General features: G+C 48.3%; 1 protein-coding gene across 1 annotated transcript in view; it reads left to right on the top strand.

Annotated features, from left to right (window-relative positions):
• Positions 1–13,731, top strand: part of Col4a1 (collagen type IV alpha 1 chain) — a 111,674-nt gene that overhangs the window by 59,047 nt on the left and 38,896 nt on the right. Inside the window, exons 3-15 of the mRNA XM_038326946.2 lie at positions 6,152–6,241; positions 6,340–6,384; positions 8,126–8,170; positions 8,264–8,326; positions 8,740–8,793; positions 8,919–8,945; positions 9,425–9,508; positions 9,590–9,652; positions 11,152–11,187; positions 11,728–11,769; positions 12,776–12,862; positions 13,272–13,298; positions 13,441–13,491. Coding sequence (XP_038182874.1) covers positions 6,152–6,241; positions 6,340–6,384; positions 8,126–8,170; positions 8,264–8,326; positions 8,740–8,793; positions 8,919–8,945; positions 9,425–9,508; positions 9,590–9,652; positions 11,152–11,187; positions 11,728–11,769; positions 12,776–12,862; positions 13,272–13,298; positions 13,441–13,491 — 714 coding nt within the window. The remainder of the gene's footprint in view (positions 1–6,151; positions 6,242–6,339; positions 6,385–8,125; positions 8,171–8,263; positions 8,327–8,739; positions 8,794–8,918; positions 8,946–9,424; positions 9,509–9,589; positions 9,653–11,151; positions 11,188–11,727; positions 11,770–12,775; positions 12,863–13,271; positions 13,299–13,440; positions 13,492–13,731) is intronic.

Genomic DNA, 13,731 nt, shown 5'->3' on the forward strand with positions numbered 1-13,731 from the left:
TGTGTTGGACCATGGTAGACCCGACACTTCCTGCAGTTCAGTGACCCTGTCTCCTGTGCTACCTATGATTCTTTGAGAAATTTGTGGAGCAGAAGGGAAACAGAACCGTAGTGCTGCCCCAAGTAAAGAAGCCCTCCTCTTGTCTCAGCTGTATGGGTCCTGTCCCTGCTCCCTACAGCAGCGCAGTGTCAAACACAAGGCATGCAGGGAGCTCCCAGAGGCCCCTGTCACAGGAGCTTTTCCATGACCCGCTGACACAGATTACAGCCTGCCTATAACTTTCCCAGCAGTATCGCATTCCGGAAATGGTCCTGCAGATGCCTGTTTGGCTAGGCTCAAGGGATTGAACATGTGGAATTTTGGTGTAGTGCCAGGGTCCCCCATTGACCGCGGTCCCTCGTTGACCGTGATCACCCGTTGACCATGGCCCAGCATCCCAAATAGCTTCCCAGTAGCCACATGCACCGGGAGCTGTGGACAGAAAATGCACACGTTTTTCTCTCTCAGCTATGCTCAGCCTTGCGTGGAAAGTAACATCTCAGGGTACCAGACGACAGAAGGGCACAGCTGCCTCAGGATCATGTCCAAGGCAGAGATTTTCCTGTTGTTGTTTAGCTGGGAGCAGAGGCATCAGCTAGGCACTAATGGGGCCTCAAGGGCTAAGCCTGGCTCTTTCCTTCCCAGGATTTTCTAACATGTAAAGCTGGTAGGACGTGTTCACATACTTGCCCCTTGCGTGGGGTGCACCATGCTATTGGGTATCTCGCAGTCCTGCCTCCTGCATGCCAAACACTAACCAAGTAAAGATGAGGTAGAGGGTGGATTGCATTCTTCAAACAGTGTTGATCATCTGATTTCCTGTGTTTTCCGTGCAAACCCATGGAGATCCTCCTGCCCATGTTTTGCTCCAGGTATTAGCAAGCATCTTTGCCTGTGCTGTGGTTCCCATGGAGATCTATGATCCTATTGATTAGAACATGAAAAATCAGTTAAAGTTTGATTGAAATCAAACTTCCTATGTTGGCCCTCGAAACAGCCATACTTCATCCATTTAAAAATTTATTTTATATAGGCTAAATTAAAAATATTTGTTTAGTCTTATTTTATGAATAAGTGTGTTTTGCCTGTATGTATGTATATGTGCTACATGTGTGCCCAGTGCCCACAGAGACCAGAAGAGAAGGCATCTAACCCTCCTGAAACTGAATTACAGTTGGTTGTGAGCTACCATGTCAGTGCTGGGAACCAAACCCTTGTTTGATTCTGCAAAAACAGCCAGTGCTCTTAATCACAGAGCCATCTCTCCAGTCCCTTAGATAAATATTATAGAGACAGAATTCCAACTTATCATTGAGGATGAACTCATTATGTAGCCCAGGCTAGCCTCAAACTTGCATCAATCCTCCTGCCTCAGCGTCCCAAATGCTAGGATTAGAGTCACCACCCTGGCCATTGTGTTTGCTTTTGATAATAGGATTTTTGATGGCCATTTATTTTAGATACAGTTTGTGTTCGTTCTAGACGTCGTGATTGGTAATTATCCCTTGATTTTAGAAATTCCCTACTGTATCAACATCACGAGTTCCGGGTGCTTTGTGTTTGACTTTCTGGCTGAGATGCTAGTTGAACCTTAATTAAGCTCTTTTTATGGTGTTCTGAGAGCAGGGACGCGATCAGGTTTACAAAGGCACCTTTTCCGTCTACATTTTACTGGATCTTTATGTGTTTGCCGTAGATGATACGGTCAGCAGACGTTATGAGTTTCTTCTCCAGCATAAATCTGTTTCAAGCCTCATTTGGAACGGCTAACGTCAGCCCCGAGATGACGCTGCAGGCTGCTTTCATCTCCATAAACAACGGCACTTGTTTCTCCTCTTCAGGTTCCGAGTTTCCCTGGAGAACATAGCCGTAACGACTTTCCTTGATGGATACATTCTTTACACAGAGACAGATTGGATCTAAAATTCCATATATAGTTAAATGGCTTTGGGGGCTAGAGAGGATGAGCTTTTTTTTTTTTTTAATCGATGTATACTATTGGTGCACATTTATTAGGCACAGTGGGGTAATTTGATGGCTGCATTTGGTCTCAATCAGTCCGGTTAGTTCAGGGTGGCCAGCATCTTGGCATCTTCAGGCATCTCCCAGTTTAGTGCTGAAAATCTGCACATTCTCTCTGACTGACACGGTTCCTCATAATAGTGAACTCACAAAGCTTGGTCACATCGAAGCTTTTGTGTAATGTTTTACAAGCTTCTCTTGGTGACTATCTCTTCCTCCATTGCTGGGGCTAGAACCCAGTAAATGTTCTGTTACTAAGCTATGCCCCAGCTCCTTCTCTTCAATGTTGCTCACCATTGCGGTAAACCATGGCTGTGGTGGTCAGTTGTGCCTAGGACCAACCGAGTGGCCACCCTGTCCTTTGACTTTGCCCTGTAGCACACTGTGGGAACTGGATGACAGGGGAGCTCTTCCTCCTCCACTCTGCACTTGGCCCTGAGCTTCAGGGTGGTCACAGCTGGAATATTGCCCACTGCAGCTGCAGAGTCTGGCTCGGAAACCCCTGGCACCGATGGCCTTTGCACGGCGTGTCCGGCTCTCTTCTCTCCCTTCTTCCCCAGTGGAAATCTCTGCTTGAAGCAGGATGGAGCCATTTGGCTCCAGTGCAGCTGCGTCGTGTGCCAACTCATTGTATGGTTGCTTGAGTGCTTGTCCCTTCTATCCGTTCTGCCTCCGTTCTCATGGTAAACTCAGAGAGGACACGGGGCATCTAAATATGAATGTGCAGTTTTTACTGGAAAAATAAAAAACAGGAAATTTTTTTAAAATGGGGAGTAGCAAAAATTTTGTGATGGAGAGAGTCACTTCCTTTTTAGCTAATTTCAAAACCCTTGAGAGATGCAGTTGCTTAAGTCTTCTAGTGATATTTGGGGAAGAATGTGTCCTTGTGTGAAGGCCAGTCTGGGAATTCAGATTTTTCTTCTCTGTTCCCAGGAGTGTGCGGGGGTCACCAGTGACATGCGGCCAGTCAGTTCAGGATGGGTGTTGAACTTTCCCTTCAGCAGGAACGCGAAGGGTCTGTTTCACAGGCTGACGTCATGCTATGGGTTCCTTTAATATGCTGCTGGGAACCAGCTTGCTCTAGTGACCTAGATAAGGAAGGGCCTAGGGTGGGCTGACTTCATTTCTAATTCTGGTTCAGCGCTGACTCAGTGAAAATCTGGGAGGAATCAGTTCATCTGGCTCCCGTCCGCACTGTGCTCATTCCACGATTAAAAATGAGAAATAATAAAAAAAAAATCTTATCTCTGTTGGTCTTCTGGTGATACTGCCAATATCAATTAAGTACTAAAAATACTCCACAGACATACTAGAAAGTTCTCCAGTGACGTGCCCTCCTCATTGCCTCCCCAGCTCATGTTGGTTATTTGAGGATACACGACTCAATTTTTATTTTATTACTATTTTTTATTATTTTGGGGGCCAGCTGTTCGCGGTTCAGTTATGTTCTATTTTGAGCACAGCTTTTCTACATACGAGGACTGGGCGCTCCAGTTTGGTGGCCCATATGACAGCACCTTTGCAGTCAGCGTTTCCTGCGGTTGCATGGTGCCACCATCATGATTCAGCATTTCCTGTGGTTACATGGTGCCACCATCATGATTCAGCATTTCCTGTGGTTACATGGTGCCACCATCATGATTCAGCATTTCCCGTGGTTGCTTGGTGCCACCATCATGACTCAGCATTTCCTGTGGTTGCTTGGTGCCACCATCATGACTCAGCACTTCCTGTGGTTGCATGGTGCCACCATCATGATTCAGCATTTCCCGTGGTTGCTTGGTGCCACCATCACAATAGCAGTCAGCGTTTCCTGTGGTTGCATGGTGCCACCATCATGACTCAGCATTTCCCATGGTTGCTTGGTGCCACCACCATGACAGTCTGAGGGTGAATGTATTTGCTTCACTCAGCATTTGTACAAGACTTGGAGGTCTCCTTTCTCAGCACTCGCCAGACATGGGGAGAAGGATCCAGCGTCCATGTCAAACTACATTTGAGGGCACACAGTGTGCTTGAATTGGCTTCTTCTAGTAGATTCTATTGGTACTGGCCCAAGGGTGCTTCCAAAGTATAGGAATTTACTACATCCCCTCTTCTTTGAAATGTAAAAATATTGTCCCCTATTTATTCACATGCAACCCCATGAAAGCCTGGGGTCACCGTCACACTTTTGCGAGACACCCTCAACTGCCAGGACCAGTTGACAGTTTGGAAGAAAGCATGGCTTTGAAGGTGCTGCCTCGTCTTGTTTGGATGACGTGATGGTGGACAACTTTTTAATAACTCATGGTGTGTGAAATGCTATGGGGAAGTAAACAGTTATGTGTAATGCACACCACGCCAGTTTCCTTTTACTTTGCATTAATAAAGCTTCAAGAGGAGCACTGAGTCTTAAGTAATCCTGCTGGCCCACTCCGAAGCGCCTTCTCCTTTGACGTCAGCTATAACAGGTTATTTGCTATACGGAGAAAAGGGACTTACGTTTTTTTTTTTAATTGATAATCAAAATCTGCCAATCTTCCTAAAAGATCACTTGCTCCCTTTTGCTGTACACCGCACACTGTCTCTCGGTTCAAAGCTGGGTCCCTCCTTCCTGTGTGTTTTCACCTTGCCAGTGTTTCTTTTCCGTTTGTTCTCAACCATGTGGTCTGACATCCCGCCCCAGCCCCCTCAGCCTTTCTCCAGCCCATATTTCCTCGTCCTTCTGTCTCTCCTTGTACTTACTTTCTTGTACATTCTTCTTTGGAAGGTCAGCCTAAGGTCCAGAGTCTCATAGTTTTTCTCACTGTTCTTTGTTCTTTCCCAGTGTATTACAACCCTTGTCAAACATTTATACCACGAGTGATATTCCTTATTTTAAACATCACATTTCTTATTTCATTTCTGGGTTGGGGCAGAGACGACCAGTAAACTTTCATCTTTTCTTTGAAAAATTTACTTTTGAAAAAGAGCTTGACCCAAGCCCACTATGGAACTATTGATCATTTGTGGGCTGAGATCAGAACCCTGATTGTCACCAATTCTGAGAGATCTACAGAGAGAGACATGACTGACCATGCCATCACAACGTGTTATCTATGGATGGCAAAAAGATGCTAGTAACCGGCTGAGATTACAATCAACTCACTGAAAAACACTTGATTAGTTTTAGTTTACAGACTTTATATATTATATAGCTCTTAATATGTACAATACATTTTGTCGGGTGTTGAATATTAAGAACTCAACATGAAGCACTGGAGAGGGCTTCATCATCCATTCTCAGACTCTCATTGTGAACTCTTGCAATGCTGAGTGGTACTTAGAAAGACTTAGGCTTCAGTCCATTTCCTTTGGCAAAACAGCCAATAGGATGAGCAGATGGATTGGTGGGTAGATGGATGGATGGATGATGGATGGATAGATGAGTACATGGATGGGAAGATGGATGGCATATTGGGTATATGTCAAGATGGATGATGAGCGGATGGTATGTGAGTGGATAGGTAGGCAGATATATAGGTGGATGGATATGGAAGGGCAAATGGAGGGGAAGATAGTTGTGTGGATAGATGGGTGAGTGGGTGAATGGATGGATGGATAGGTGGGTAGATGGATGGGAGGGTGGATGGATGGGTGGATGGGTGGGTGAATGGACAGATGGGTGGGTGGAGGGATGGGTTGGTAGGTAGGTGAGAAGAGGTTTCTTGTTAAAATTGACTGCTATGATTGGGAGACTGAGTTGTACCACGTGTCACCTGAAAGTGGGTGACTTAAGGAAGCCAGTGGTGTAGCTCCATCCAAGGCTGCAAGCCTGAGAACCTGGGGACTTCTGGCAAAGTCTGTGAGTCTGAAGACTGAGGACCTGAACTGGTGATGTCAAGGACAGAAGAAGGTTGGTGTCAACCCAGAAGGCACCAGAATTGCCCTCTGCTCTTACTGTTAGGGACTCTGCTGCTGTTGTTCCAGCCTTCACCACTTAGAGACAATCCTCCCTCCCTCTGAGAGCAAGACCTTGCAGGCACAGCCAGGCTAACACCCCCAACACCCATCACAGTTGACCGATCTTCTCCCTTGCCCTTCATCTGACCTCTGTGCTTTTCTGCAGGGAGAAAGAGGCTTTCCAGGGTTACAAGGTGTCATTGGGTTTCCTGGGATGCAAGGACCCGAGGGGCCACATGGACCACCAGGACAAAAGGTGAGCTTGACTGGTAGGGAGGAGGGCCGGGTTGCAAATGTCTCCAGTCTTGTGACAGTGGCCTGAGCCATCCTTATGGTATCTCTGTTTTGTTGTAGGGTGATACTGGAGAACCTGGACTTCCTGGCACAAAAGGGACAAGAGTAAGTACAGTGCCTGGTGACCCTTAGGACTGAGGTGTCCAGAGCTCAGTGGAACCTTTGCCCCAGGGGCAGCCAGCCTGCCTGCCTGCCATCTTTCCTTCCTTCCTTCCTTCCTTCCTTCCTTCCTTCCTTCCTTCCTTCCTTCCTTCCTTCCTTCCTTCCTTCTTCCCTCCCTTCCTTCCTCCCTCCCTTCCCCTCTATCCCCCTCCCCCTCCCTCTCTCCCTCCCTCCGTCCCTCCGTCCCTCCCTCTCTCTCTCTTCCTCCCCCTCTCTCCTTCCCTCCTCCCTCCCTCTCCTTCTCTCCCTCCCTCCCTCCCCCCTCCCTCTCTGACCTCCCCCTCCCTCTCTCCCTCCCTCCGTCCCTCCGTCCCTCCCTCTCTCTCTCTTCCTCCCCCTCTCTCCTTCCCTCCCTCCCTCCCTCTCCTTCTCTCCCTCCCTCCCTCCCTCCCCCCTCCCTCTCTCCCCTCCCCCTCCTCTCTCCTCCCCCTCCCTCTCTCCCTCTTCCTCCCCCTCTCTCCCTCTTCCTCCCCCCTCTCTCCTTCCCTCCCTCCCTCCCTCCCTCCCTCTCCTCTCTCTCCCTCTCCCCCTCCCTTCCTCCCTTCCTCCCTTCCTCCCTGCCTCCCTTCCTCCCTCTCTCCCTCCCCCCTCCTTCTCTCCCTCCCCCTCCCTCTCGCATCCTCCCTCCTCCGTTCCCTCCCTCCCTCTCTCGCCTCCTCTCTCCTCCCTCTCCCTCCGTCCCTCCCTCTCCTTCTCTCCCTCCTTCCCTCCTCCCTCCCTCTTTCCCTCCCCTCCCTCCCTCCCTCCCTCCCTCCCTCCCTCCCTCCCTTCCTCCCTCCCTTCTGCCTCTCCTCACTGTCATGGGCCACCACCCTTCTTACCTGCAGGCTGCTACTGTATGTAAGCAGAATTCCCTTGCTAGATGAGCTTGCTCACTCTTGCTCATTCTTCTTCAAAGGTCCCTTATAGACATTTTAATTTGGAAGAGGGGTCATTAATTATCTGTCCAAAGTCATTAGAGGGAGAAAACGTCATTGAATGTAGAGAGAAGTTTTCAGAGCTGAACTCTTTACCATCTCTACTGCGTCATTTCCGGAGAGTACAAAGATGATGCTTTCTGGGCAGAGAGAAGCCTAGGACAGCGTCTGGAAATGTTTGGCTGTGGTTACATAGTGAAGAGGGAGGTGGGATGGTGGTGTCTGACGCTCCTTGGCATTCTCAGGGGCTCGTGGGGCTGCGAGAGGGAGAACACTGTCACCACTCTCTGGATGCAGTCGGCCGCACTTGACTGCTTAGGAATTAGAAGACAAGGGCTTATCCCACAAGCAGTTCTTCATAAAGTGTTTATGATTTTAATGTGGATTGAACATTCATTTGAACTCAGATAACACAAGAGATCCAGTGAGGACAATGTCATTCTGTGTATTCACAACCTTGATTTTAGAGACAAGAAAGAGTGTGCTTTCACACACGTACGCACACACACACACACACACACACACACGCACGCACGCACGCGCACACACACACACACACACACACACACACCACACACACACACACACACACACACACACACACACACACATTCCGTTAGGTCTACACCTTTTGCTGAGTCTCAGTGCTTCCTTCCCAGAATGCTCTCTGCTCGGTGCTCATGTTCTAAGCTCTTTGACTGGGAAGGTGTGAAGGAGTAGTAAAGTTCCCTGTGATTGGCTGAAAGGCTTTTGTTCTGTCTTTACAGGGACCCCCTGGAATAGCTGGCTACCCTGGGAACCCCGGGCTTCCTGTATGTATACAAAATATACACATCGATTTCATGAACTATCCTACCACCTGGTGAGTTCCTATTTTGTTGACTTCTTCATTTGATTGATTGCAGGGTATTCCTGGCCAAGATGGTCCGCCAGGTCCCCCAGGTATCCCAGGATGCAACGGTACAAAGGTAAGCTTAGACCCGAGACCCTGCCTTGTGCATCCACACGTAGCTTCATGCTACAGTGCAGTCACTACCTTGAAGCTCACTTTCTCGCATGAGAAAATGCAGCTTCCCCACATTTAATGTACGGAAAAGACAACAGTTCCCTTCTACTTCTATGTTTTAGCCTAAAATTGTTCTTTTAAAGATTTTATCTGGAATCTACTAAATCAACCCCAGATCTGCTTTCCCGAGTCTTTTATTTCTGTCGCTCTTGCTAGGGAGTTCGGGGTTCTCCCCATGAAGTGGTACCCGGTGTCTTACTCGTATCAGACTGTGCGTGCTGCCACCGAAGCAGCCGTTCTGAAGTGTGGGACAGTGATGTCTGTTGTGAAGTGTTGGGGTGTACATCCGCGTGTGACATTTCCCATCTCTCCTAGGGAGAGAGAGGTCCGCTTGGTCCTCCTGGCTTGCCTGGATTCACCGGGAGTCCTGTGAGTATCTGATTACTCAAATAGATTTTCTTTTTCTAATTATTGTTTTGGTGCTCACTCATATCTTATTACTACTCATATTTTTGGAGAAACAAAACTTATAGCTAAACTTCTTTCTTTTCTAGGGACCACAAGGGCCGCCAGGAATTAAGGTATGTTTGATTTAATTTAGTTTCATTTCCTTGGGTTCCTTATAAGAAATCAACTGAAAATACTCTAAACAAATGCCCTAAACTCTGTTGTATGAAAATGATATATAAATCACACAGAGAGACCTAGGCACCAGGCTATGCCAAGCTGTGGGCACCCTGTGAGCCTTGGGAAGAATTCAGGAAGTGATTCTGGCACAGGCCACTATGGTTCATTGGCCAGCCAGCCTGATCTACATGGTGAGCTCTAGGCCAGGGGAAGAAAAAAGAAAAAGCCAAGCAAACCAAAAAAGCTCCAAACAAACAAAAACCAAGCCAGGTGGTGCCTGAGGAATAACCTTCAGAGTTGTCCTGTGTCCCCCCAAACTCCCCAGGCCTAAGTCCCAGCCTGGGGCCAGTCCTACCCCAGTTTTGAGTGGATTCTAATTTTCTTTACATGTCTTTCAATTTTTGCATCTTTCTCTTCTTTTTCCCTCTTCTAGGGAGATCCTGGTGAAATTATCGGCCACACCCCTGGAATACCTTTGAAAGGGGAAAGAGGATTCCCTGGCATCCCTGGCACTCCGGTAAGTCTTTGCTGCACGCATCAAGTCTCCCCCTGGGTGGACTGCAGTTTCGTAATCCTTTCTTGTTTCATCTAACCGTAGGGCCTACCGGGAGTGCCAGGGCTCCAGGGACCTGTTGGTCCTCCAGGATTTACTGGGCCGCCGGTAAGTTTCGAGGACAGTCCTTTAGAGAAGAGGTGTGGCACTATGTGGAACTGACCGGGAATCTCGTCCCATGGCTCTTTCTTAGCTCAGCTTCTTTGTTAGGAGAAAGTGTGGCTGACACCTCTGGCCCCCAATTCCCAGAGCTGTGGGGAATGGGTGTTTTATACTGTGAACCCTTAAGACATCCTGGGACAGATGCCCTGGAAGCCAGACTGAAGGTCACTGGGGTGGGCTCTGCACCCAGGGGAGAAGGGTTGCAGAGGCAGGGGCATATTAGAATTTAAGGGTCAATTAGGAGCGGGGCACAGACCTTGAGGAGACCCTGAGGTGAACTTAGCACCTGGAACACTGGGGAGGCCACTCCACCCCTGGCTGACATTCTTTGCAGGAGGAGGGAGGCTTTTCCTCATTCCCACACTTCCGCAGCACAGAAAAGTTAATGTGAAAACATTTATTTACTAAGAGCCAAGTGTGCAAGGAACGGACAGAGGTGACTGAGTTTGTGGCCTGTAACACCCGACTGCTCATCCTCTCAGAGAACCTCAGGCTTATATTAATAGTTAATCTCTTTCTTTTCTGTTTGTATTGTTTTGTCCACATGTGTAGATAGATCCCATTCACCTTCCTATGGGTCAATGGCATCTTTTTATATTACAGAGTGGCCGGCTTTTCTTCTTCTTTCTTTTGTTCTTTCTTCCTTTTTTTAAAAAAATATGATTTAGGGGAGCATTCTGAAATTTTCTTGAAAGTATGGGACCATTTTTTTTGGCATCACCACCCTCTACTCCCCAAAAGAATTGGCTTTTTGAGGTAGAACCCTGCATCTGAAGAGGAAAGGTGCTGGACCCATGTGGGCTGGTCCAGCTAGGAACACAGGCTGGTACCTGCAGGCCTTCAGCACCCAAGGGGCAGTCCTTAGCCTTTGAGGGATTTCTGCCCCCTTCATCATTGTCCTGACCCATAGCTGGCTATCTTCAAGGCTTTATATGTTTGAGCAGTCACATCCTTCTCCCACAGCAGAGTCTTAGGATGACGTCGGTACGAAGACTGTGCATGTCCACTTCTCCTTTGTTGGAGAAAATATCCAAAGAAAACCGTCTACAAGGAGGACGGATTTATCTTGGCTCATGGTCTCAGGGGTTTTGGTTCACACAGTCCTAGGCTCTGTGATTCTGAGCCTGTGGGGAGACAGCACTGTGATGGGGAACATGAGGTGCAGTTGAGACATGACAGAGGAACAGGGGAAGTGTGGGGACAAGATGCCTCCTTCAGAGGAGCAACCCTAGGGACTCAGATTCTCCATCCATCCCCCCTCCCCTGCAAGTCCCTTCCGTTGTGGACACATCAGTCGTTATGCACCCCTGTGGTGCCATCACCTCTGTGATAGTGCCACCATCTGGGGACCATGCCCCACTTTTTGTGTGGTGCAGAGGGGTACGCCATCTTTCAGATCGTAGTTGATTTTGAAGATTATTTAACTAAAATGCTCTCTCTTTCAGGGTCCCCCCGGCCCTCCTGGCCCCCCTGGAGAAAAGGTAAAGGTGTTTTTTCTTCTATTATTCTCAGCCTTCATAAAGGCTTATGTTGAGTTGCCATGGTCCCCTCTGTACGTTACTGGAAAGAGCTTTGGAAAGCTGCCTTTCTCACCCATATATAGCACTTCCTGTCAGTATTAGTACTATCTGTTCACCTCTCTCTGTTGATTATCATCGGTCAGTCATTTCCCTCTTATCCAAATCACCTACTATCCTCCCCCCTCCTCCTCCTCATCTTTGAGACCCTCCAATTTCATCTACTCACCCCTTAGCAATCCCTTAGATTCATTGATCATTCCATTCCTTTTCTGAGCCCAGAGTTCAAAACCCTTACATGAACGAATTCTTTATTATAGTGTTTGTAAAAATCCTTGCATGGTTATTGCATCCAGCGTGGCTTTTTTTTGCAAAGTGTATGGTGTTTGCAGGACAAAAGTATTGCTTGAAGCCTAACTCCTGTCCCACCAGTGTGGCGCTTTGAGGATGTCTGGCCAAGGTGACAGACAGCCTTAATAATAAAGTGTCACTTGTAACCAACAGGGGCAGATGGGCTCCAGCTTCCAAGGACCAAAAGGTGACAAGGTGAGTGAGTGCCCTGTATGGTTCCTCTGCATGGTCCTGAGTTTGGAGGGGACATGGGACAACTTCCAGGACTGCAGAATTTGTTCTGCCTTGCCAAGAAATGAGGCCGATTGCGGCACCCAGTGACTTATTGGAACAGGGCCCAGTCAACACATACATCAGCTCTCAAATTCATGTCCAAAGAGTGAAATTTAGCTTGCCTCTTAGTAGCATCTATGAAACCCAACCACGAGAGGCCATTGTGAGGAGGAGGAGGAGGAGGCCTTGATGTGGTGGGAACTGGTTTTTCTCGGGGATCAGATGCTTACTGAGGATGTGTGCTTTGGAAGTGGGGTGGTGGTGAAAACTGGACAAACATCTTTTTCTTGGCAAGAAGGGCAAACAGTGAACCCCCTGATGTCCTCTCTAGTAGTGTCCCTGGGTAAGACAAAGGGGCATTATCACAATTGCTGTCTGTCTTTGGGTGTACAAGCTGGTATGAGCAACTGCCACCAGGGGATACTGGATAAGGTGGGTCTGGACAGAGCCTGGGCTAATGCTTTTTACTGTTGATGTCTTTGGCTCTCATACATGTCTGGCTGACTGGCCCTTTAATTCTGAGTGTGGCTTAGCTGTTATTCAGCCTGAGTAAGAAGAAGTCTAATGATTCTCTTATTCTGGGCTCACCTAAAGTATCCCCTTTCAGTCTCCTATCAGCTGGTGTGTTCTCACTGATGCAGTGGTGTGTGCTGATGAGTGCACACTAAGTGTGTTCTCACGGACACAGTGGTGTGTGCAGGTGCCTGCACAGCTGGTGTGTTCTCACTGACACAGTGGTGTGAACGGGTGCATGCCCTGATCAGACTCCTAAGCTTGAGAGACACTGTTCTCTGTAGACACCAGTGGTGACTTCCTGCAGAAGTCAAGGCTCCCACTGTGGGAGGAGAGTGTGCTAGTGTTTAGCTTCAGGCTTTTACTGCCCTAACGCAGCTCATATCTAATTAACCTTCAATTTTTACATGAACAGGGTGAGCAGGGGGTCAGCGGCCCCCCTGGAGTACCGGGACAGGCACAAGTTAAAGAAAAAGGAGACTTTGCCCCAACAGGAGAAAAGGTATGTCTGAGCTCCGTTCAGTGGATGTCTGCTTTCTACTGGACAAATTCTGAGCGGAAAAGAGAAGCTGGATCCAAATGCAGATTCTCCAGCCATAACCGACCTTGTCCTGGGAAGAGGGTTTCTAGACGTCCTGTCCTGTGAAACTGAGTAGCTCTGAGAACAGAAATGACTGTCCTGGGTTGTCTCGGGGCTGTTCTGTGTCGATCCACCTAACAGAGGTTTTCTTAAATAAGCCTGGCCCTGGGGAGAGTCTGTGTGGGTGGGAGGGGTCCAGCTGAGGGTGGGAGTGGGATATGGCGACTAGATGGGCAATTTGGCTGGTCAGTGGGCGCTGTAGCCATTAGGTGGGCAATGTAGCTGTTAGATAACACTGATCTATCTCTTCCCGACCTCTCAATTTCTTTAGGGTCAGAAAGGTGAACCCGGATTCCAGGTGAGTACTCTGGTCCTCCTTGCCATTATTGCTTTTGTGTGAAGGATGTTGCATTATGACATTGGTAACCAAAGTGTGTCTGGCTTCATATTGTATTTGCGCATATCAGAGAGTCTAACTCCGTCTCCTCTTGTCTCTTAAGGGAGCCCCAGGGCTTGGAGAGAAAGGTGAACCAGGGAAGCAAGGGCCACGGGTAAGTGCTTCCCAGCTCTGTCTGCTCCTCACGGTGAACACACCCCCCTCTAAATGCCCGGACTCATAGAAATGAAGCGGAAAGATGGATACATCTGTAGGGTTAGCTAACTTCTTCCTCAAACCCCACCGAGTCTTCTACAGAAGGACTACCCATGCTTTCCCCTGGGGACACCTCCCCGTCTTGTGTGGTCAGAACGGGTGCTTAGGTATTTCTGCCCATCTTGGCACTAGGTCTGAG

This window comes from Arvicola amphibius, chromosome 4 (genome assembly GCF_903992535.2).
Source record: "Arvicola amphibius chromosome 4, mArvAmp1.2, whole genome shotgun sequence".
NCBI lineage: Eukaryota > Metazoa > Chordata > Mammalia > Rodentia > Cricetidae > Arvicola > Arvicola amphibius.